This window comes from Rhinoderma darwinii, chromosome 4 (genome assembly GCF_050947455.1).
Source record: "Rhinoderma darwinii isolate aRhiDar2 chromosome 4, aRhiDar2.hap1, whole genome shotgun sequence".
NCBI classification, from domain to species: domain Eukaryota; kingdom Metazoa; phylum Chordata; class Amphibia; order Anura; family Rhinodermatidae; genus Rhinoderma; species Rhinoderma darwinii.
The window spans coordinates 354,949,893-354,974,864 of NC_134690.1; the positions used below are offsets into that span (position 1 = coordinate 354,949,893).

Consider the following 24,972-nt stretch of genomic DNA (forward strand, 5'->3'; position numbering starts at 1 on the left):
AGACGAGAACATGTACACGGAACAGTTTATCATACAAAGGATCCATTTATGTAATCTAAACGTATCACGACTACGGAGCCAAACAAACAGGGCAGATACACAGATTATTCACACACGTATATAAACACACATGCATACAAAGCATACACTGTAATGTAAAAATCCATTAAAAACCACTCACATGTATGTTCCAGGCTTGCAGCCTTACATAACCCAGCAGAGAACATTACTATAGGTGCACAAGAAGATCTAGTTACATACGGCAGTGCAAGTGCTCATGTAACTGCGGCTTTTGCTGCAAAAAAAAGAGCCAATATGGAAAATGTTTACACAACCGCTCCCTACTGAAAAATAAGCAGCGGGACTATATAAAAAATGTGTGTAAACAAAGTCAACGGATATATATAAAAAGCCTACAGTGAGGACATGGTGTCATTTAAAAAGAAATGCAGCAAGCCATGATCGATCTATCTATCTCTCTCTCTCTCTCATATATCTCTCTCTCTCTCATATCTCTCTCTCTCTCATATCTCTCTCTCTCTCTCATATCTCTCTCTCTCTCTCATATCTCTCTCTCTCTCATATCTCTCTCTCTCTCTCATATCTCTCTCTCTCTCTCATATCTCTCTCTCTCATATCTCTCTCTCTCTCTCATATCTCTCTCTCTCTCTCATATCTCTCTCTCTCTCTCATATCTCTCTCTCTCTCTCATATCTCTCTCTCTCTCTCATATCTCTCTCTCTCTCTCATATCTCTCTCTCTCTCATATCTCTCTCTCTCTCTCATATCTCTCTCTCTCTCTCATATCTCTCTCTCTCTCTCATATCTCTCTCTCTCTCTCATATCTCTCTCTCTCTCTCATATCTCTCTCTCTCTCTCATATCTCTCTCTCTCTCATATCTCTCTCTCTCTCTCATATCTCTCTCTCTCTCTCATATCTCTCTCTCATATCTCTCTCTCATATCTCTCTCTCATATCTCTCTCTCATATCTCTCTCTCATATCTCTCTCTCATATCTCTCTCTCTCTCTCATATCTCTCTCTCAATCTATCCCCAGTGTGGACATGAAATGCTTGTGTACACATCTTTAGCCGCAATGATTTGCTTGATAATTTGTTAACAAACATAAAACAAGAACTGAAGTACACAGAAAGCAAAGAGATGCCCCCTTTGAAACTGAATAGCGAAAAGAACACAACCCACTAAGTGACAAACGCCGCCCACCCACCCGTTGGAAAAAAAAGCATCCTGCTTGGCCACAACATTTTAGCATGTTAGGTGCCATGGATGCACCCATATGATCACGCTCAACCAAGTAGGATACTTAATTTACACAGAAGGCACGCTTTCTTCCACCGCCCTGAATGGGAGTGTGGGTGTAGCGTCAGTTACATGCTCTAGGTGAGGTGTTTCTGAAGGAATTTCCCACCCATCAGCCTCAATTTTAAAGAGACATTCCAGTGATTTATTTTTTTCTTCAATGTGGCCCCTGTTTGTAAAGTACACCCGGTAAAAGGTAGGGCAGGTTATCCTCGTTGCCGAAATATCCCGGCCGCAATTACGTCACGTGACTGCACTGAGACCAGTTGATTCCTACATCGTCTGCTGTGTGAACTGGAAGTCTTTCACTATGCAGTCCTGTGAGATCCTCAATGTGAGTCTCATGGGAACGCATAGATGAAGACTTCCGGTGCACACAGCAGACGCTGTAGGGATTGCGGCTGGGATATTTCAGCAACAAAGCGCCCAGTAAGAGGATGACCTGCCCTTTAGAAGCCTAAAGGGCTTTTCCCACCAATAACGTTCCTGGCATATCCATAGAACCGATGGGGCCCTTGGTTGTTTGCTGAAAAGGGAAGCACGAGGAGAGGACCCGAGAGTGGGTTGTACATTCAGGGGCACTCTCCACTATAGTTTATGTAGGATACAGATCGCTGCAGCCAATGACTGGTCTCAGTGGGTCTACGGCACAGAAGCGCTGGGGTCAGTGCTTGGCTGCACCGATCATGTGGGTATATGGGCACGTCATCGTCAAAACACAGCGGCGGGAAGGAACGGAGCACCGGAACGACGGGGATCCGTGAGTTGAGCAATGGCTATAAAGATGTGATCTCATTTTGGACATTTATGGCATATCCACAAGATCTGCCGTAAAGGTCAAATAAATGCGGGACCCATTTCTAGGGCCCGCATCTATATCTAGAAAAGGGCCCCCTGAACTCTGTTCTACCTTGAATGGCACCCACTCCAAGATGGGAATACCTTTTTAAGTAACAACCAATATTAACCCAACCAGCTGTAACCCTTGTATTAGTTGGCAAAGTTCCCAAAAAACTTTTAGTCATTTAGCCTCATTGAATGAGGTCTCCAGTTTTTTACTGTCCGCAAAAGCAGATCAGACGGCTACAGACCCGTCGCCATTTGCAATGGCAAGAATAGGACGTGTTCTATAATTTGCGGACAATTTTTACGGCCCGGGCACATCCGTAAATATACAGAAAGGTGCCATGACCAATAGAAGTGAATGGGTCCGCAGTTTCATCCGTAATGAAGGATGAAAATCATGGCCGTGTGCACGGGGCCTACGGCGGTGTTCACACTGGCATCGCAATTCAGTCTAGGAGTAGAAGAATAACGGTGGTGCCAGATCAGTCACATGACAGAAACCTACGGCGCCCAACGAAACCTATTGACTTTAATGGGTTACTATCATTTTGCTAAATAAAATAGAGCAGGATGATGCCATTTTATGAAGGACAAATGGAGTCTGCAACGGTGGTCCCCAACGGAGCCTGCAACGCAGATGTGAACAGGGCCTTACACTGCACTGATTACATGCGTTTATAACTGAAGCCACAACACGGCGCCATATTAATCAGCCGGATCCAAACAGCACCGGATCGACCACATTGACTTTGGCTCTGTTCACACCGGAGTTATTTGCATTTTTCATCAAAGGAACAGAAAAATAACGAAAAGCGCCGGATCCGACATGACGAACACACACAGAACAATGACTTATGTGTTCGGATAGGTTTCTATAGTATTGGCGGACATTCTGCGCTACACAGCCTTATTATGGAGTCTGTCGCGAGTGCCGCCGTTCTGACGCAAGAATAGCGCTGACTGAAAAACATTCTGGTCAGGGTACAAACAGACCCTCATAATAAATACAGTCAGGATAAGCAGCGTGTGATCCTGAGGCCACTGGCCATGCTGGGACTTGTAGTTCTGCAGCTACTGGACGACTATTCTCTATCAGGGGTGTATGAGCCGGGCACACGTGTCCTGAACCTGCACACACGACTAGTATGTCCCCCTCCCCCGTGAGAACAACCTGGGGGGCTCCTTCCCTCACACACGCCGCCCTGCGCCCCCTCTCACCGTCAGCCTCGGCCCGCACCAGCAGCGACATCCCCTTGAGCCTATCAACATAGGTGGAGGACACATGCCCGGTGCCCCTGTCGTCCCACTGGCGCTCCTCATTCAGGGTGTAGACCTTGACCCGCCGCCTGGTGTCAGACATGATGCTGCAGCTTTGTGCCCTCGCTCGTTGTCGCCTCCGCTTTCTTCACAACCACCTTCACGAAAAGCCCCCGCCGCGGCTCATCCTTTGCCGGTTGCCTCGGGGACTGAAGTTGGAGTGGCTCTCTATTGGCAGGAGGAGACTTGGGCCGCCGGTTTCTTCTATCCCCCTCTATTCGTTGTTACCGTCCTCCTCCCGCCAGCGGCGATCCTCCACCTCCTCCTCCTCGGTTTTACTGGCAGATCACACAGCCGCCATCTTGTAACCCGATTCTCTCCTTTCTCTTCCTCCAACGATAAATGAAACAGGTTGTACTAGCTTGTTCGGCAGGGGCTACGGTGCCTTTCCAGGGACAAGAAACCCACCAAACACTTCCGCGAAACAGGCCTTACCAGCAGAGAGCGCCAGCCAAGTAGCGTTTACGGTGTCCTTCTAGGCTCAAAAAGCAACACAAAGACTTCCGCGAAATGGTGCTAGCCGGCAGAGTCATCCTAACAGGGCGGGGAGGTCAGTGGCGGCCATATTTTATGTGGGCAACACAATTATACATATCACATGTGTAATATAACTCGAGTCAAGTGGGATAGCAGCTTCTGAAATGTAAACAGCCGCGCCAAGGCGACACAATGCCAATTGTAATATAACAATTGGATGTAGATAGATAGCGCCACATTGGTCCTGATTGCAGCCTGTAGCAGAATGACCAGAAAGAAAAATGGCTGCTTGCTCTTCACAGCCTGCTCTTTCTCGCCCTCTACAGTTTCCTATTCATATGACATTGGCGTTACCTCGAACGTGTAAATAAATGGACAAGGTTTATCTTTATGACCCCAGGGAAACAGTAGGAAAACAAACTGCTGTCAGCCAATGAGGGGCGTCCAATGACAGTCCGCTCCAGCGCCGGGCTCGTGCCACTGTCAGGACGCAGCTGTTTCCATAGCGCAGAGATCACGTCCCCACAGCAAACACAAGGAGCAGTTATGTGACAATATGATGATCATCGTCCTCCATATGACTGCTGGGTGACAGCGCTGCGGAATATGCCGTGTTACACCCAGTGCAATAAGGGAAACTCTGCTTTTGAACACAGTTAAAATCGACATAAAATATTGGGAAGCTTTGGCTGGGCGTTTACATTGTGCGATTTTCTAAAACCACATGTTTTAACACCTATGCATTTTTACCTATACATAGTTGTAAGCCTATGACTACTAAATTCAAAACCACATTAGGCTAGGTTCACACGTTGCGTTCAAATGCATTTCTTTTTTAACGTGATTTTAGCAATTTTGCAGCGGATCGTGGCAAAAAAACACATTTTGACGGCAATGTGTGAACCAAGACTTACAGCTAAAATATTCAAAAAATTAGTTTATTCCAAAATCGCATGTTTTTTTTTTCTTAGACGAGCACATTGTGAACCCAGTCTTATAAATGATTTGTCTTGATGTTGGATAACTTTGTGAATTCTTGGTTTTGTGTTTTCTACTCCAGTCACATCCCAAGCTAAATTCCAGACTCACTAGTTTATGGCCAGTAACACAGACAGTTTTGCTTTTCCAGCCAACCACAGGATAGGACACAAAAGAAAGGAGATGTGTCAGTCTTTTCCTTCCTTCCTTTTGTTTCCACTTCTGGCTTTGGTTAAAAAAAAAACTGCATCGAAACTGTGTGTGATCCAGGCCCATAGCAGATTTCAGTCTGCAAGCTGTTTTGGAAAATCAAATAGCAATTATACACCTAGGCCTGGTTCAGTTTCACACCATTTTTAATCTATATTTTTTAAGTGAAAAGCTGGAGTAGATCTAAGGCCCTGTTAGAAACTCATATTTGCATAGCGTTGAAAGGTCCAGACTGGTTTTATTTTTTTTGATGAAATTTACCTGTAAGGGTATGTGCACACACACTAATTACGTCCGTAATTGACGGACGTATTTCGGCCGCAAGTACCGGACCGAACTCAGTGCAGGGAGCCGGGCTCCTAGCATCATAGTTATGTACGACGCTAGGAGTCCCTGCCTCTGCGTGGAACTACTGTCCCGTACTGAAAACATGATTACAGTACGGGACAGTTGTCCTGCAGCGAGGCAGGGACTCCTAGCATCGTACATAACTATGATGCTAGGAGCCCGGCTCCCTGCACGGTGTTCGGTCCGGTACTTGCGGCCGAAATACGTCCGTCAATTACGGACGTAATTAGTGTGTGTGCACATACCCTTAGGGTCAGTTCGCACAGTTATTTGCAGGCAGAAAATTGTGCCTGGAAAAATCAGTTCCGTTTTTATTTTCTTAAGTGGCTTTGTATCATACGCAGTTTTTGAAGTTTTTTTTAAGGCTGTTTTTCACGTTTTTTTAACCTATTTCTTCCCCAGGCAAAGGAAAATACCACGACCGTTCGTGGAAGTGTTTTTCGTCCCCCGTTTATTTCAGTGGGGTTTTTGAGGCAGAAAGCACCTCAAGAAAGGTCATGTCGCTTTTTTTTTAATTTTACCGCGAGCTCACAAAACATGCTCAGGAAAAGAAACGCCTTTGACTCCAATTGAAGTCAATGGGAGGAGATTTGGGAAGTTTTTTGGCGTGGATCCAGACACTGTTTCCACATCAAAATCAGTGCCAAAAAACACTGTATGAACAGAGCCTAAAATAACTATACTTTCAGAAACCGCTTGATATGTCAGACATATCAGAAGTTTTGATCGGTGGGGGTCCGCGTGCTGAGACCCCCCCCCCCCCCCATCGCTGAAATGAAGGCGCAGAAGCGCTGATCGCTCTGCACATTCAGCTGTGATTGGAGCTCCTCGTCAGCCTGAAGACAGGTTTATAGATGTTGTATGTGAGCAGTCTTCAGCCTGAAAAGGAGCGCCGATCACAGCCGAAGTGCAATAACGCTTTAAAACAGGGTTTAACTGTACGGCGCACGCTTCTTTTCCATCCTGTTTATGAGCAGGACGCGCAGAAATGCTGTTTTTTTCGTACAATTGAAATCAACGGCAATAGGATAGGCCTCCTGTTTTAAAGGTTCCTCTTTTCTAATCTTGGAAAAAATAAATAAAAATACAGGACATTTCAACAGGATGCAAAAACGTGGTGTGAACCTAACCTAAAACAGATATACACTGTCAGGGGTTCTGTTGTGAGACTCCATCGTTATCCCTGGCAAATTTGACTGAAAAAACAGTTTTCCATGCAGTCATATTCCTCCTGTCAAAACCCCAGAAACCATTCCAGAACCTAATAGACTTATTGTAATTCATTAGGGTCCGTCAGGCATCGGTGGTATCCATTGTACAAGGATCCAGCAGAGCGTTATGAACAGAAGCCACAATGCATATCTGACCAGAACACCTTGGGTTGTGTTCACATCAGGACTTCCATTCTTAACGGAAGCATAATGGCTATGACGGTATGGTTTTAAAACAGATCCCAATAAATCTTGGTGGATCCCATCCACTTCAATAGAGCGGAGATGCGATACCAGAAACAACCCATGGACAGGTGTAGCACTGGAAGATATCAGCCATGTTTTTTAATCATAGAAAAAGCATTGCAAATGCATTTCTATAGGTGCTTACGCTGGGTGTCCTCTTGCCCTAGACTTTGATTTTTAATATACAGTGGAACTCCGTGCAGTTCTTCGGACACCAGGTGATCCCACTCCCTCTCGGTCTGTCGATGACCCAGATGAAGGGGCTGGCTGCCTGGCTCAATTCATCAGTTAAGCTAGCCCCCTTCTGTCTCCGAATCAGCCGTTTTCATTTTCGTCGGACAACCCTTCTTAAGATCTGGGCAGTTTGGAGGCCAGGTCAACACTTTGAACTCTTTGCCATGTTCCACAAATCATTCCTGAACAGTTTTTGCAGCGGGGCAGGGCACATTATCCTGCTGAAAGAGGCCACTGCCATAAGTGAATACCATTGCCATGAAGGGACGTACTTTGCCTGTAACAATGTTTCGGTAGGTGAAACATCACAGTGACATTCACAAATGGCAGGACCCAAGTAACCCAGCAGAAAATTGCCCAGAGTATCACACTGCCTCCGCTGGCTCATCTTCCCATAGTGCATCCTGGTGCCATCTCTTCCCCAGGTAAGCAATACACATGCCCCCAGCCATCCAAATGATGTAAAAAAAAAACAAAAACGTAATTCAACAGACCAGGCCACCTTCTTCCATTGCTCCACGGTCCAGTTGGAATGCTCACGTGCCCATTGTAGGCACTTTTGAGAGTAGACAGGGGTTATCATGGGCACTCTGATTGATCTACTGCTACACAGACCTAAATGCAGAAAGCGGTGATGCACTGTGTATGCTGACACCTTTCTATCATGGCCCACAGTAACAGATCAACTTCAAGAACGGACTGTTCACTTGCTGCCTAATATATCCCACCCTTTGACAGGTGCCATTGTAACGAGATAAATCAATGTTAATCACTTGACCTGTCAGTTGTTTTTATGTTATGGCTGAATGGTGTAGATGCCATGCCTATGCATGGATAAATGTAACCAGTTCGTGACCGCCAATACGCCTTTTCACAGCAGCCACTAACAGGCTTTATTCTGATGCATACGCCTTTTCACGGCACTGCATCAGAACAAATCTGCAGCACCAGGAGCAGTTAAAACTCCGTCCTCCAGCGGGCGGATGGAAATCCGCCCGTTTAACCCCTTAGATGCGGCGCTCAATAGCAAGCGCCGAATCTAAGTGGTTTTGGGGAGAGGGCTGAGAGATCCCTCTCTCACCGCACTGGCACCCTGCTATGAGATCGCAGGGTGCCAGTGTCTTCTATGGTAGCCGGGGGCCTAATAAAGGCCCCCCAAGGTCTGCCTGTAGTGGTTGTAAACAGACAGGCAGTAATACACTGCAATACAGAAGTATTGCAGTGTATTATAAAAGCGATCGGATAGTGAAGTCTAGTGTGACAAGTAAAAAAAAAAAGTTTAATAAAGTTATTAATAAAGTGGAAAGAAATGAAAAACCCACTTTTTCCCCTTACAAAATTATTTATTATGAAAAACAAAAAGTAAAAAGTTACACATATTTGGTATCGCCGCCTCTGTAATGACCCCAAGGCTGGGTTCACACGACCATGTTACGTCCGTAATGTACGGAACGTATTTCGGCCGGAAGACCCGGACCGAACACAGTGCAGGGAGCCGGGCTCCTAGCATCATAGTTATGTACGACGCTAGGAGTCCCTGCCTCGCTGCAGGACAACTGTCCCGTACTGTAATCATGTTTTCAGTACGGGACAGTAGTTCCACGCAGAGGCAGGGACTCCTAGCGTCGTACATAACTATGATGCTAGGAGCCCGGCTCCCTGCACTGTGTTCGGTCCGGGTCTTACGACTGAAATACGTTCCGTACATTACGGACGTAATATGGTCTTGTGAACCCAGCCCAACTCTAAAACTTCTTATGTTATTTAACCTGCTCGGCGAACGCTGTAAACAATTAAATAAGAACCAATGCCAGAATTGCTGTTTTCTGTTCATTCTGCATTAGAAAAAAAAAAAAAAAAGTGAAAAAAAAACAAAAAACAAAAAAAAAAAACGCCTGTACTCCAAAATGATACCGATAGAAACTGCAAGTCGTCCCGCAAGAAAAAAAAAAAAGCCCTCATACAGCTGCATCGGCTCTTCAAATATGGAGACACAAAAACACATAATTTTGAAAAACACATGTTTTTAGTGTGTAAAAGTAGTAAAACAAAAGGAAAACTATATCAATTTGGTATCGTCGCAATCGTAACGACCCGCTGAATAAAGATGTGTTATTTATACCACACGGTAAACTGTGTATATGAAAGCCGCAAAAAAATTGCTGTTTTTTTTCTATTACGCCCCCAAAATAGTTAATCAATAATTGATATGTACCCCAAAATGGTGCAATTAACAAATACAACTGTCGATGCAAAAAAAAAAGAAAAAAGTTATAGCTCTTGGAATGAGACGATGGAAAAACGTAAAAAATAGCTTGGTCATTAAGATTTAAAATAGGCTGGTCACGAAGGGGTTAAGAATTAATTTTTGGGGTCAATTTTATTGATTGAACATTACTACCCTAGACTACACTACTACATTATCCGCTATGCATGGAATAATTTACAAATGATGCAGGACATGAATTAGTACCACCGATCCATTCTAAACTTCGATGTGATCGTTATTAGCTGACGAGCTTTCAGCCGGTCAGTCAGTACAGCTGACCTGACGTGTTCGGCTTTGTTTCTATGTTTACAGGACACATAGAAACTGTATCTTAGAAATTATTATTGTTTTAAATGGTTAAAGTCAATGAAAAAGTTACTTAAAGGTTGTCGGTCACCAGAAATCGGCCTATCAAAGCAGCAGCACAGTAATATAGTGTAGCCTCACCTGAATAGAACACGATTTTCCCTTTTTCAGATGCGTGGCTCCTTTGTAGCGATAACGTCATTCTTCATATGCAAATGAGCTTTTTGAAGCAACGAGGGCATCACCATTGCTCTAAACGGGTCTACCTTCTATCCCCAGTCTATCCCTCCCTTCTTTGATTGACAGGGCCAGGTAGCGTAGAAGCCATGATCACGCCTGGCCCCGTATTGTCCTGAGCGAATGCGCGTCTTGGCTTCTGAATCGGCGCAATGCGCAGTACAGCACCTGGGTGTGGTGTGACGTAATCAGAAGCCGAGCAGCAGGCGCGCTCAGGAGAATACGGGGCCAGGCGTGATCACAGCTTCTACACTGGATTGCCCTGTCAATCATATAAGGAAGGGAGGGACAGACTGGGGATAGAAGCTAGACCAGTGTAGAGCAATGGTGACGCCCTTGTTTCTGTAAAAAGCTCATTTGCATATATTGAATAAAGTGATTATCGCTGCAGCGGTGCCACGCATCTGAAAATTGAAAACCGCATTCTATTCTGGTGAGGCTACACTATATGACGGTGCTGCTGCTTTGATAGGCCAATTTCTGGTGACAGACAACCTTTAAAATCACCTAAAACACGGTTTTATTAAAAACTAAATAAACTTGAGTTCAAAAGGTGTACAAAGCCCTTACCTGCATATTCACCAGTTCAGTGGATTATGAACTGTACACGAACATGAATCTTTCCATACAGCATAAAAAAATAAAATAAAGCATCTCCGAGAGGAATACCGCAATAAAGCCATTTAATGAGACCGTATCAAATACAATTTTATCAGGTTAAAAATAAGTTATGTACAGAATATACAGACAGGAAGGGCGAGTTGCTTGATCATTCACAGTTGTCCTGGGTTTGTCTACGGTGAGGTTGAAGAGTTTGCTTCGCTCATTGTAATACTGTTCTTGTCACTCAGGGTTCTGGCCACAGTGCTAGGGGGGGACTGCAAGACTTTTCTAGACAACCTCATTCTACCATCGGTCGGATCACGGCCAAAGTATTTTACCTGTAAGTGAAGAAACAGGGCTGTAGGTTTTTTTGCGGACCATAACACTTATTCCATTGTCTTCTATTTACCTATAAGCCAACAAAAATGAAGCAGAACATAATAGATCTTCCTACGCCTATTTATTTAAAGTGATTGTTCCCCTTTTAATACCATGTCAATTTTTAGGTCCTAAATTTTGTGGCGATTAACTTCCTAATATATCTTCACAATTAATAAACAGTATGCAGGTGCTCCCCCTAGTGGCAGCTGCAGACAGCCAGAATGTGCATGCACCCAATGCCGCTCTCCATCCTGTTTGGAACACTGTTTGGAACACTAAACCCGAGCTGTATAACAGCATGCTGGTGGTTTAGTGGCTCCAAACTTACTGACTGGCTCGCTTTAACCTTTTCCCGCTGATAATCTGTATATTAATGTCAGGAAAGGGTTTTTGAATATGGCATGGCACCCACTCAGAAGCCGAGCGGGTGTCATAGCCGCCAGGTCTCTGCTGTGGTACACAACAGGGACCTAGCGCCAATGCTTGTGATCAGAAACATCTCTGATCGCAAGCATTTAACCCCTCAAATGCTGTGGTCAGATGTGACCACCGAAATCTGAGGTTTTTTTTTTTAATGCCCCTTTCACTTAGAGGCCAGTCACTGGCTTTCGCACGGCGGGATCCGGTGTATTCCTTTGCAGCTGTGAGCCTGCAAAAACACTCCCAGGCCTGCTATAGGAATATTGCTATAGAGATCTGCCTGTCGCAGATCTTAATAGCAATGTACCAATTTTGTCATAGACTGCAATACTGTAATATTGCAGTCTATGGCATAAGCGATCTAATGATCGCAGGTTTAAGCCCCCTAGGGGGGCGAATTATTATTTTTTTTTTATAAAGTACAAATTCAAATCACCCCCACACTTAAAGAGGCTCTGTCACCAGATTTTGCAGCCCCTATCTGTTATTGCATGTGATCGGCGCTGCAATGTAGATTACAGTAACGTTTTTATTTTTAAAAAACGAGCATTTTTGGCAAAGTTATGACCATTTTTGTATTTATGCAAATGAGGCTTGCAAATGTCCAACTGGGCGTGTTTACAGTAAAAGTACAACTGGGCGTGTATTATGTGCGTACATCGGGGCGTTTTTACTTCTTTTACTAGCTGGGCGTTCTGACGAGAAGTATCATCCACTTCTCTACACAACGCCCAGCTTCTGACAGTGCAGACAGCGTGTTCTAGAGAGATCACGCTGTGACGTCACTCACTTCCTGCCCCAGGTCCTGCATCGTGTCGGCCACATCGGCACCAGAGGCTACAGTTGATTCTGCAGCAGCATCAGCGTTTGCAGGTAAGTAGCTACATAGACTTACCTGCAAACGCTGATGCTGCTGCAGAATCAAGTGTAGCCTCTGGTGCCGATGTGTCCTCGCTCGTCCGACACGATGCAGGACCTGTGAGTGACGTCACAGCGTGATCTCTCGAGAACACGCGGTGTCTGCACTGCCAGAAGCTGGGCGTTCTGAAGAGAAGTGGATGATACTTCTCGTCAGAACGCCAAGCTAGTAAAAGTAGTAAAAACGCCCAGATGTACACACATAATACACGCCCAGTTGTACTTTTACTGTAAACACGCCCAGTTGTACTTTTGCAAGCCTCATTTGCATATTTACAAAAATGGTCATAACTTGGACAAAAATGCTAGTTTTTTAAAAATAAAAACGTTACTTTAATCTACATTGCAGCGCCGATCTGCTGCAATAGCAGATAGGGGTTGCAAAATCTGGTGACAGAGCCTCTTTAAGCAGGCTGATAAATAATTATATTTTAAAAAAAAATTAGATTTTTGTACTCACCATAAAATCCCTTTCTTGTTGAAGTCATTGGGGGACATGGGATCATGGGTATAAGCCTTTGCCACTAAGATGATCTCACTGGATAGGAAAAGTCTTGGCTCTGCCCAGGCAGGCCATGCCCTTCCCAAAAAAACTAGCTAATGCAGTTTGCACAGAAGCAGTAGGAGAAAACATAAAAATAAAACATCTCCTGGGAGAAAAAAAAAAAAAGCCAGCCGGAACAGGTCTTAGGCCTGGAAAAGAGGGCAGGATATGTGCCCTCAATTAAATCAACGCGTAAAAAAATAATCCAGGTTTCTCAGGTAATCTCATTGGGGATATGTGGAAAAGAAAGAAAAAAAAAAACAAAAAAAAAACAGGCGGCCCGCCTAACACACAACTGCCTGCAGCCCCGACTGGTATCAGAGTAGGCCAAAGAATGGATCTGTTGGAATTTTATGAAGGTGTGCACCAAAGCCCAGGTAGCAGCCTGGCATACATGAGCGGCCACCCAGAAGTCACCAACAATCCTCGTGGAATGAGCAGCGGCCCGAAGGGGAGGAAGTTTACCTTTGGACCAGTAGATTTCCAAAATGACAGACCGGATCCAAGATGCAACGGTGGCCTTGGAAGCCTCTAACCGCTCACATGGCCCTTCAGGATGACCAAAGAGTCGGAGCATCTCAACAACTCGGTCACAGCCAGATAGACGCAGAATGCTCTTACCACAGATAGGGAGGGACAAAATAATGGAAGGACTATCTCCTTATTGATGTGGAAGGCAGAGACCACTTTTGGGAGAAAAGAAGGGACTGAACGGACAACCACCTTATGGATGACCAGTAAAGGAGACTTGCAGAACAGAACAGTCCATTCCGAAACCTGATGGATGTAATAGCCACAAGGAAATTTCCTGTAATGGTTTGAAGGGAGGGAACTGAATCGTTAAATTAAGTTCCCAGGGTTCACAGAGATGTCAGAAAACCGGAACAGCACGGGACACCCCTTGCAGAAAGATTTTTAACACCTTAACACAATCGTGTAAATGAACGGCATGGAAAGGCAACCATTCGCACATTCCGCCATGCATGTATGTGATTGTGCGGGCACTGAAGCTGTGCCCGCATTACCACGGGAACCTAGATGTGATCAACAGCCGGGCATCCACCGCAATAGCTAGGATTAGAGAAATCTCCAATCTTGGCCATTTAACCCCTTAAATGCCACGCTCAATAGTGACCGCAGCATTTAAGTGGTTTACAGAGGAAGGGGGCTCCGTGTTTCACCAACAAGAGGCGCACAAAATGCGATTGCCAGTCGCCGATGGGTTGCCATGACAGCTGGAGGCCTAATGAGAGCCCCCAGGCATGCCCTGGCTATATGTCGATTAGGCCATGAAAGAGGCATGGCCTACTAGATTGCCTGTCAGTTTTACACTAAGGGCGGATTTACACGAGCAAAAAACGCTGCGTTTTGCGCACGCAAAAGGCACTTGACAGCTTTTCGCGCAGCCGCCATCATTATGACACTCTGTATGTTTGTAAACCGAAAAGCACGTGGTGTTTTTCTGTTTACATTCATAGTTTGACTGCTGTTGCGCGAATCATGCGCGTCCCTCGGAGGTGCCTCCATGTGGCATGCGTGATTTTCACGCACCCATTGACTTTAATGGGTGCGTGATGTGCGAAAAACGCCGAAATTGAGGACCTGTCGTGAGTTTTACGCAGCGGACTCACGCTGCGCAAAAATCAGACAGTCTGCACTGCCCCATAGACGAACATAGGTCAGTGCGACGCGCGTGAAAAGCACGTGCGTTGCACGGACGTATTACACGTTCGTGTAAATCCACCCTAAGTATACCAAAGCATTATTTCAGCGATCAAAAGATCGCATTTTGAAGTCCCTAGTGGCACTAAAAATAAATTAAAAAAGTTAGTTGAACGGCGGTGAGAGAAGCACAGTTAACAGGTCTACCTGGTATCCTAGGACCCACAGGGTGTTGCTTAGGCGGACAACCACCCTGCAGCTAAAAAATAAATAAATATATATATATATATAAAATTAGCAGCAGACCTGAGAATCATGTCAGGTCTACCTCCTAGGGACACTAAAAAACTATTAAGCGTGTCTGAGAGGAGGGTTTGGCCTGCTTGGGCGGAGCGAAGACTTTTCCCATCTACTGTCAGCATCCTAGTGGCAAGTGCCTATATCCATGGTGCGGTGTCCCCTGATCATATGGTCAAGAAATTCAGTTTTTTTTAACAAAGGGAGTTAAGACACGGATGATAAATTGTAGAATACTATCATTAATTGATAAACATCTGTACAGTGCCAAGAAAAAAAAAAAAAAAAGATCCATCTCCTAAGCATAAAAAGCCTTTAATACAAATACCTGGATCTGTTGATCAATTTCAAAACCCAATGCACTTGGATGCTGTATCTGAAAAACAATGAGTTTAATGATCTGAATAATTCTGACTAAGACAGGATGCTTACATGAATAACACGACATATTACTATTCACTAAAGGGTTTTTCCCACTAAGAACATTTATCAACTATCCACAGAATAGGTGATAAATGTATGATCGCTGGGGGTCCCACCACTGGGACGTCACCAATCACTAGAAAGGGGGTCCTGACACCAGTTCCTCTTCACTGCACAATCGCAGTGAAAAAGGATTTTGAATGGAGCAGTGGTCGAACATTACTGCTGCCGCTCCATTCAATGTCTTGAGGCTGTAAGGGAAACCAGAGTATAAGCATTTCTTAAAGTACTTCTATTTTTTAGCTCACATGGAGGAGGTAACTTCATAGACCGTCAAATTTTAAGAGCGCACTAATGCAGGCAGCTAACTATGGGAGTATTTAATTTAGCAAGGTGGACAACCATTAAACAAGGGTTTTCTAGGAGAATGTATAGTTATTAAGATGCACACTGTGTCCTTATACCTTGTAATAGAAACCAAATTGATGCAGAAAATCGATGAGCACACCGCCTTGATGGGCAGACAATTCCTCAGAACATATTTACTGGACTGATCGAGAGTCATATTGCCAACACACATTAGATGGAAGTCGACCGATTTTGGCGACACCGGCCGACTAATGTGTATGGAGGTTTAGACCTATTTAGCTGCAGATACACAAAAGCAGAAACAACTCATTTTACTATTAAAAGATTTAAAACAAACTTACTTTCCGATGATCAAGTTGTGAATTATGAAGCAAAACCGGAGTCATATTTGGATAAAGCTTTACCATCACTCCAATATCTCTGAAAAAATAGTAGAATAGAGTGATAAATGGGAAACAATAGTTGGGTTTAACAGATTAACTTATAAAACATTGCACTAGGGTTGCATGATGCATCAAGACTTCTATGCGGTTTCGATGCCGTGCACCCTCAAACGATTCAAAACCGTTAATTCATGTATTTCGATACTAGGCTGTGCGACCTCACAGCTTAGTATAGTAACACATGAACGTAGTCAGAGCAGGGCTGCGTAATACAGTCACTGCCCCGCTCCTGAGTCCTGAAGTGTGCGCGCGGTCAGCATGAGGTGATGCGACCAGCCTTGCACTAATGAGCGCCAGCACTGAAGACAGAACATGGCGGGCGCACTACAAAACACCCCCATGTTCTGTCTTCAGTGCCTGCACTGCCGCTCATTTGTGCAGCGCCGGCCGCATCACCTCATGCTGACTGCACGCACACCCTTATTGTCAGGAGCGGGGCAATGGCTGTATTACACAGCCGCAGCCCCGCTCCAAACGGCGGAGATCAGAGAAACCTCTGATCTCAGCCGCTATTGCCTTGAATGCTGCGACCAAAGCGGACCGCAGAATTCAAGGGGTAAATGAGAAGGGGGTTGCTCTTTGGATTGCGTTACAGGGAATGGGCAGACAGCCCAGGGTCCATTGAAGCACCCTAGGACTGTGACCATATTTCCTGTTAGTGCATACTTAGGTATGTCCTAACCACTGCCTGTCTACTATCAGCACACAGGCTAATGTACTGGCATATAGATATATGCCAGTACATTAAAGTAAAAAAAAAAAGAAAAAAGAAAAAGTGAAATAAAAAATAAAGAAATATTTAAAAAAAAATAATACTTTAATGTTTATTGTAAAAATGTGTAAGTCTCAATACATAAAACACATATTCGGTATTGTCGCGACCGTAATAAATTTATAGTGTCATTTATGATGTTTACGCGGTTATAAAATAAAATCTGCTTTCATTCACTTATTAATGTGAGGCACGAGGTATTATGAATTTTGAACCTCCATGTGCCTCACATTAATAGTAATTAACCCAATGTTGTCTGTGAGGAACATGATGGGGTTACTATTAATGTGAGGCACATGGAGGTTCAAAATTCATCACACCTCGTGCCTCACATCAGAAAATGGAAGAACTTTTTTTTATTTTTATTATTGTTGGCAAGTGTAACGTTTTGGTATAGAGTATCACAATACTACACGTAGTATCGGTACATAAGTCCAAATTCTGGTATCGTGACAACCCTACATTGCACATATTCGTTTTGTAGGTATAAAATTTGAATTGGCATAATATTAAATCCATCTTGTGACATAAGAGGAGAATAACCGCTCATACGAACTTCTATTGATGCATCGAATATTGTAAAAAAAGAAAACCAAGTTTGTGGGTTTGGACGAATTCTCATACCGTTAATCTTCCTAATAATGAAACTATTCCCTCCATATAAGACAATGAAACTTAAAATACAGCTTCCATTGCCATAATGGGGTTTTTCAATTGATTTTGTTAATCACTGGGGCCCTGCAGCTTTTCACTGCAGCACCCAGGACAGCGACGTGCTAACAAGTGTGGCTGTGCCTGGTACCGTAGCCCAGTCCATTCAAGTGAACAGCCGGAGCTGCAGTCACTGTGCTGGATATTGCAGCGAAGGCACCACGGCTCACTGCCACTCCTTCGTTGTTCGGTTGGGATCGAACCCCTACATAGACAGTATATCCTAAGGAAAGGCCATCAATGTAAAACCTGGGGGGGGGGAGGGGCAGGGAAAAAGGGTATTTTATTGAGTAGTCACCGTAAAATCCTTTTCTCGTCCAGTCCATTGTGGGATGCAGACTGTGGGTATATGCTGTTGCCACTAGGAAGTATGACCTCTTCCAGTAATTTTAAATAAAAGTCCTTTTTTACCCCATCATGGATTGGGTGACATTAGAGAGGTCATCGACTACCCTAGAAAGAGAATGAGCCTGTTCAGCAATAGGTGGGACAATGCTGGGGGGGGGATCTGAGACGGCTGGGCCTCAGGGCGGGCATTTACAAATGCTTAGCCTGGAGCTCGGCATGCATCGTGCAGAGAAGTAGGTTTCCCACATGAGAATTTTTGGCCACATGTAGAACAAGGATAGTGAGATGCATAAGGTACGTTTCCGGAGGATTCTCCTCTGGTCCTGACACTGAAGTATAGGGTCACAGTTTTTTTCCAAGTAACAACTGGGGAAAAAAAAACTAGTGATTATGAGCCCACTTAAGCTACTGTTAGAAACTAATTAGAAAAGACGTAATGGCCACCTGAGGTTAACTAGGATGTTCTGCAGAGTGTTAATAGCGATCCTAGTGCCAACAGCAACAGCTGCTTGCAAGAAATTCTGTGTGCGGTGCCCCTGGCTCGTCTCTGAGAAGACACCGCAAAGAGGAGGACCAGCCCCTTCTTCCTATAGCATTCGGTTGCCGGCAGTCACATGATGGCCGTGCACCAAACGCTGGCTAAGAACAAAACTTCAAGTCCCACCCCTACAGAGACACGGAAAATTGCAGCCGGGAGACTTGAGAGATTTGGGGACTTTATCTCAGAGGTCTGCCTGTAGTGGCGCTTGGAGGAAAAAGTGGAGCCAGACGTGGGAGTGTTGTGAGGGGCGGTTGGGATAATACTCACATGTCTAAGTTCAGTTCAAGTTCAACCCTAAATATGCAGGACCAGCAGTATCGCCAGTGTGCGGTCTGCAATGAGGTCAGACACTAGTGGGGAGCAAAGGGGAACGACCCTTAGGCTGGTGGGTGACAGAGGAGCTTTGCGCTCGTCTTCATGTGTGATAGGCGGATAAGAGTGAGTGGAAATACTGAGCGACCGCCAGAAGTTGAGAAAAGAGACAGCGTCGCCCCTGTTCCCGTTACAAGGAGAGAAAAATTGAAACGAATAAAAAAAGCAAAACACAGCCTTCTATATCAGCAGTTGTGTCGGCCTCCTACAGACACAAAGCAAAGACTAACTAGCTCAGTGCCTGTAGAACGGGTATATACTGTAGGAGGGGCCAACACTTTTATTCTTAATGTTATGCCACCAAGTGGAAATCGCATATACCCATGGTCTGAGATGAACGAGAAATTCTGAAGCATAATAGGTAGGTCATCAGCAGCAAACTTTCCACGTTTCACACTCTAATCATAGATGATAAAACCACAAGACAATAGCCACAACACAATAAAACCTTACCTAATTTCTGTTATGGTGGCTGTATATATTGCTCCAAACTCCAACTGAAAATCTTGCTGTAAAATAGAAAATTCTTTAGCAAGGAAATAACATAACACACCATAGTCATTGGTTGGAGCACTCATCGGGTAAACGCTTACATCATCTTTGCAGATATCAATGATGAACTCCCTGGCTTCTTGCATGGCACCAGGTGTTGGAGCAAAAACGGAAAATACCTCCTCATCTAATTGACTAACGGTTACTCCTGCAGAACAAGACACAAGGCTTTAATATAAAAGATATAGCCAATTCGGTTTACTTCGGATTACTATAATCATGCATGAATATACTCATTACATTGCTGCAACTACTGTATTATGTTTACTTACTACACACATATAGCAACAACTAAATGTGTTTTTTCAGGAGTATGTATAATTTTTTTTTGCCATTTGCTATTTCAAATGGTCTTCTTCTGGGCCACAAGAGGACACATCCTTATATCTGAAATTTCTGAGTAGCAGCAAAAAGATTTGGGTACTCTACAAAGAACTGAAGCCCCTCTTGTTAAGAGTGGCCAAACACATGGAGCCCAAACAATCTTAACAGGTCAACATGCCTTTTAAGGCACATCAAGTCTACAATGTTACCCTATGAAGGCAGCATAGGCTTGAGGGGGGAGACGATTATCTTAGGGATAACAAGAGATCTGTACTTGCTGTAAAATATATTTTTTGTTAAATCCATTGGGGGAGACCTCACCATGGGTATGTGCTCCTGCCACTAGGAAGCGACATTAGGTAGGAAAAAGACTTTCCTACGTGTAAAGAGACTTTCCTAACTAGTGTCGCCTCCTAGTGGCAGGACCATATAACCATGGTGCTGTGTCCTCCAATAATGAACTAGAAATATAGTTCTCTGGTATATTTTCCTTCCACGTAGAAGACATTCCCCACCCACAGAGTGATTGACAGCTGTCCCTGTATATGTACTCATACAAAAAGTTGTCACTATCACTCTGTGTGGGACTCATAGGCTCGCTCTGTGAGTCCTGGCAGGATTTAAACAGTCTTCTACAACAAAGTAAAATATACACGCTCAGTGTTTCCCCACTCTATTCTATGCTGCCCATAGATATACTAACATAGGGGACAGATCTTCTTTAAAAGGCAAAGTCCAGCAATAGTCTCCTCTTCAGATACAATATAAGGAGATCTGCTTTCTGTAAACCAATTGCCATTTTCAGTTCCTTGCTTGTTGGTTAGTCCAATCTGCCCGTTATCTCAAGCCATGAAGCCCATGATTTTGATGAAATACAAATAGCTTCTGCACTCTCTTATTGTGGCATCACCTGCTCGGCATGATTCATGCTAAACACGGGCAGCAGGAATATTTGGCTTGTGGAAAGGGCTGGACACTAAATGGACATAGGGTAAAAAAAACAAAACAATGGTGAATAAAGTTATGTTTAAACAACTGCCCCTTCTCTAGATGACCCAGAAACTTACTCCTGGGGGTCAGCAAACTTTGGTACCCCAACTGTTGGGAAACTATAGCTCCCAGCATGCCCGGACAGCCAAAAGCTTTATTATTCCAGCTAAAGACTGTCAGAACATTCTGGGTATTGTAGTTTCACAACAGCTGGAGTGCTGTAGGTTGCCGAGATAAACCATAATCGCCGGTGAAAAATTCACGAACACAATTCACGTACAAAGGGATAAAAGTTATGCACTGACCTGTTTCTGCTTGAAGTTTTTTTAAGTTATATCCTCCAGGTCCAACAAATCTAGTTCTCTTGGATAATGGTACTTGAACAGTTTCTAGGGAATAAAAAATAAATAGTTCAAATTCCTCAAATATCTATACCATGATGCTAACAAATCACCTATCAAGCTTCTCAAGAACAAAAGATCACAAAGTATGAATCATTTTTCCTAAATTCAGCATACCAAAAAAAAAAAATTCACAAAATAAAAACAGTATATGATTCTGCTTTGCGATAGGGTTTATAAACTACTCAGCCGAGAATTCAGAATCGAAGTATAAAACCAGTTCCATTTGGGGAGAAGTGACTAAATGTGAAAGGTTGGTCCTAATACCACTTTTTAAAAATCGAACACCTTTCTGAAATCATTACCTAATCTCTTTGCTACAACATGTCCATTAGAGGACAGGTCCATGAAGCCTTCTATCTGCAAGCTACTGCCACCACTATCAATTGGCTGACCTTCATTTTTAAGGCAACGCAGTAGAAACATCTGGTGCAGAGGAAAATGTGAGCATTTGCCTATAGCATCCAGTCAGATAACTCTCAATCTCCTGCATCACCCAGGAAGAACAACTGGTTCCCGACCGCTGGCTGTTTTTTTTACAGCCAGGGGTCAGGGTCCTTAAAACCCGTGCCATAGACTTTTTACGGCTCGGCTTTTAACTTGCTACTTCTGTCTTCTCCGATCTCTTGTACACAGCGCTCAATGAACGCTGTGTATAGGCATAGAGGCAGCGGCCGCGCCGCTGTCTCTATTCCTCCCGGTGATCATGTGACTGGTCACATGATCGCCGGGTGCCGTTAGTGACAGACTGTTGCTGGGTCTTACTAGACCCAGCACAGCCCTATTAGTGACAATCGTCACTATGAGAGGGCTGATTTCCCCTGTAACTGGGGCTGCTGTGCATCTCCAGTTACAGTGGAAAAACATGGCATAAAAGAAAGAAAAAAAATATATCAAGTTCCCCAAAGGTCTTTTTTGACCTTTGAGGGACAGACCATAGTAATAAAAAAAATATAAGTAAAGTGCAAAAAAATAATAATAATAATTCACATAAAATACCACCCCAAAAAAAAACGTCCCCCCCCGCCAATCAATGTTGTAACGCTAGCCCTGACCCAAATATAGACATGTAATATATTAAAATTGACAGTAGACAATGACTATCACAAATAAAAGGTCTATTTTAGGGTAAAACTATGTTATTACCAAAAAAAAAATAGCTGAAACGTAAAAAAAGCTTATTTTTTTTTACTATTATTTTCAAACTTTAAGAATAAAAATTCTAAAATAGCCAAAAGGAGGTTTATAAAAACGAAAAAAAAAAAAAAAAAGAAACCTGCATTGTCTATGGAAAAAACATCGCAAAAATCACGTTGTTAGCCCAACAAATAAAAAAGTTATAGCCATTTAACTGACACGTGCTAAAAAGGGCTAAACGGTGTCTGGTCCTGAAGACGCAAAATAGCCCGGTCCTGAACTGGTTAAAATAGTCACTTCTTTGGCTAGCCACTCTTCCATAGAACCTCAATTCATAGCATTTTACTTCTTTAGACTTTGAATTTACTATTCCCCATTTAAAACCGTGTCGCTTTCAACTAAAAACACAAATGTATTACCAATTACAGGACTGTTCTCTTTCCGGTTTTCTCTTGGCTTTGCGATTCTTTTATTCATGATCTGCAGGATTTCTTTTTTTGCAACTGTAGAGATAACAAGAGTATTAGGCAATGCAGGGTCAATTTTCAAGATAGATTGAAGAAAACATAAGTAAACCAAAATACGACATCTATACACGTTGAAGCCATGAAAGGCTGATAAGTGGGGGTCCAACCGCTGGAAGCCCTGGATGGAGCAGTGTAATGTAAAGCACGCCGCCACTGGACTCTGGAGCAGTGTAATGTAAAGCACGCCGCCACTGGACTCTGGAGCAGTGTAATGTAAAGCACGCCGCCACTGGACTCTGGAGCAGTGTAATGTAAAGCACGCCGCCACTGGACTCTGGAGCAGTGTAATGTAAAGCACGCCGCCACTGGACTCTGGAGCAGTGTAATGTAAAGCACGCCGCCACTGGACTCTGGAGCAGTGGAAACATGTTCTGTGGAGTGATGAATCCCACTTCTATATCAGCGGTCTGATGGACAAGTCTTCGTTTGGCGAATGCCAGGAGAACGTTACCTGCCTGACTGCATTATGCCAACTGTAAAGTTTGGTGGAGGAGGGATAATGATATGGGGTGGTTTTTTCAGGGTTACCTAGGCTCCTTAGTTCCAGTTAAGGGAAATTTTAATGCTTCAGCATACCAAGATATTTTGGACAATTGTAGTTTCCAACTTTGTGGCAACAGTTTTGGGTGCGGCCCTTTTATGTTCCATGACTGTGCCCCAGCGCACAAAACAAGGTCCGTAAACACATGGTTGTGAGAGTTTGGTGTTTTTTCTTAATATCATAATCCCAATTAAAGATGTTTGTACTGCTGTGCTCGGAAATGTATGCCATATCTTGTATTGCAGATAAGCTCCGTTTAAGCATTCACTAAAATGCCAGCTGTCCCAACCCCATATTAAGCAAGCTGGATTTCATGGAAGTCATCCAATTGCTACGTACAGGTGTACAACAGGGTGACATCCAGGTCACAAAAGTTCTTAACTACATCCACATAACACAGTTTGGAAAAGTCTATGACATTTCAATGGTCCACATGAGTAAGATGTGTTGGATGTAATTTCCAATACATTTGCAGCGATAAGCTCCATACAAAATAGGAACATCTGGTGCAATAAGTAATCTTAGCTGCATGAAGACAATATGCATGGCTGCATATTAAAAGCGTTGCCCAAGATTTTTTTTTTACATTTTCAGACCTGCAGTAAATGTTAAAAAAAAAAAAAAAGAAAAAAGAAGAATGGAAAATATTCATACCACTAGCCTGTTGGATAGCTTCCATAACAACTTTAAGAGGTAATCCTGGGATTTTAACGTCTGCCTATAAAAACAAAAACAGGAGGAGTTTTAAGTAACCTATAAAAAGTAAAACCAGGTAAAAGGGGGACCAAAATAAAAATACATAAATCACATAATGGTAACTTACTTGCAAAGCAGTAATACCTTTGCTAGTGCCGGCCATCTTAAAATCCATATCCCCCAAGTAATCTTCAATGCCCTAGAAAACGTGCAAACACAATGTTTTTGAATCAGTAGGTCAGGAGACAAATGCAAGGAGTGAACCTCGAGAGCATAGTCTTCATGTAGGAAGTTACTGTTTTTCATGCCCGTTCCCAGCAAAGTTTAATTAACAAGATGAGTGGTCATCCTTAAAAGCTTTGCCCAGAATTTTCAATTGGCCGAGTTTTCTTAGGATAGGCCACCAACGTATCATCTGCGTGCATCCAAACCACAGGATCCTGACCAATCCGTAAAACAAAGGGACCATAAAGCTAACTGGAGAGCCACAGAACCATTAATGTTTAAACCAGGCACATAGCATACAGGAGTGTGGCTGTGCCAGGTACTGCAGGTCAGTGAACATTGTAGCCCTTTTGTTTTAATGATTGCTGGGGTCCCTGTTTGACGTCCACCAATCATACGTTGGTAATCTATACTAGTCCTGGACAAACCCTTTAAATGTATTGGTATTAATAGTGTTAAAGGGGTTATTCCACCAAAACAGATTATCACCTATCCCAGTTCATACAGGGGACTCAGGACCCCCGTTCTCTGGATCGGTGGGGAACCCACAGCGATCAAACACTTTATCACCTATCTTGCGGATAGGTTATTCTGGTGGGATAACCCATTTGAAGGGGTTGCCTCACCTCGTACAATTATTTAATTAACGTACGTTATGTAAGCTGAAGCAAGAATCACACACTGCACACGCATGTGCATCCGTGTGCGGTGCGTGGTTTTCATGCACCCATTGACTTCAATGGGCGCGTAGGTTCGTGATAACGCACCAATATAGG

The 24,972-nt window shown here is 43.7% G+C and overlaps 2 protein-coding genes across 3 annotated transcripts in view; both read right to left on the reverse strand.

The window, feature by feature from the left end:
• The window catches only part of PPP4R3B (protein phosphatase 4 regulatory subunit 3B), a 54,640-nt gene extending 50,685 nt beyond the window's left edge, over positions 1 to 3,955 (reverse strand). Inside the window, exon 1 of one of the 2 annotated variants that reach the window (XM_075862981.1) lies at positions 3,385 to 3,955. In XM_075862981.1, coding sequence (XP_075719096.1) covers positions 3,385 to 3,526 — 142 coding nt within the window. In that variant the 5' untranslated portion in view covers positions 3,527 to 3,955. The remainder of the gene's footprint in view (positions 1 to 3,384) is intronic. The other variant, XM_075862982.1, reaches the window with a different exon arrangement.
• A 6,712-nt stretch (positions 3,956 to 10,667) lies between these two features.
• The window catches only part of PNPT1 (polyribonucleotide nucleotidyltransferase 1), a 69,922-nt gene continuing 55,617 nt past the window's right edge, over positions 10,668 to 24,972 (reverse strand). Inside the window, exons 20-28 of the mRNA XM_075862983.1 lie at positions 24,099 to 24,170; positions 23,930 to 23,993; positions 22,627 to 22,710; positions 20,975 to 21,058; positions 19,397 to 19,503; positions 19,257 to 19,312; positions 15,958 to 16,036; positions 15,153 to 15,200; positions 10,668 to 10,940 (exon numbers count right to left, since the gene is read on the reverse strand). Of these exons, the coding sequence (XP_075719098.1) occupies positions 10,794 to 10,940; positions 15,153 to 15,200; positions 15,958 to 16,036; positions 19,257 to 19,312; positions 19,397 to 19,503; positions 20,975 to 21,058; positions 22,627 to 22,710; positions 23,930 to 23,993; positions 24,099 to 24,170 (741 nt within the window). The 3' untranslated portion in view covers positions 10,668 to 10,793. The remainder of the gene's footprint in view (positions 10,941 to 15,152; positions 15,201 to 15,957; positions 16,037 to 19,256; positions 19,313 to 19,396; positions 19,504 to 20,974; positions 21,059 to 22,626; positions 22,711 to 23,929; positions 23,994 to 24,098; positions 24,171 to 24,972) is intronic.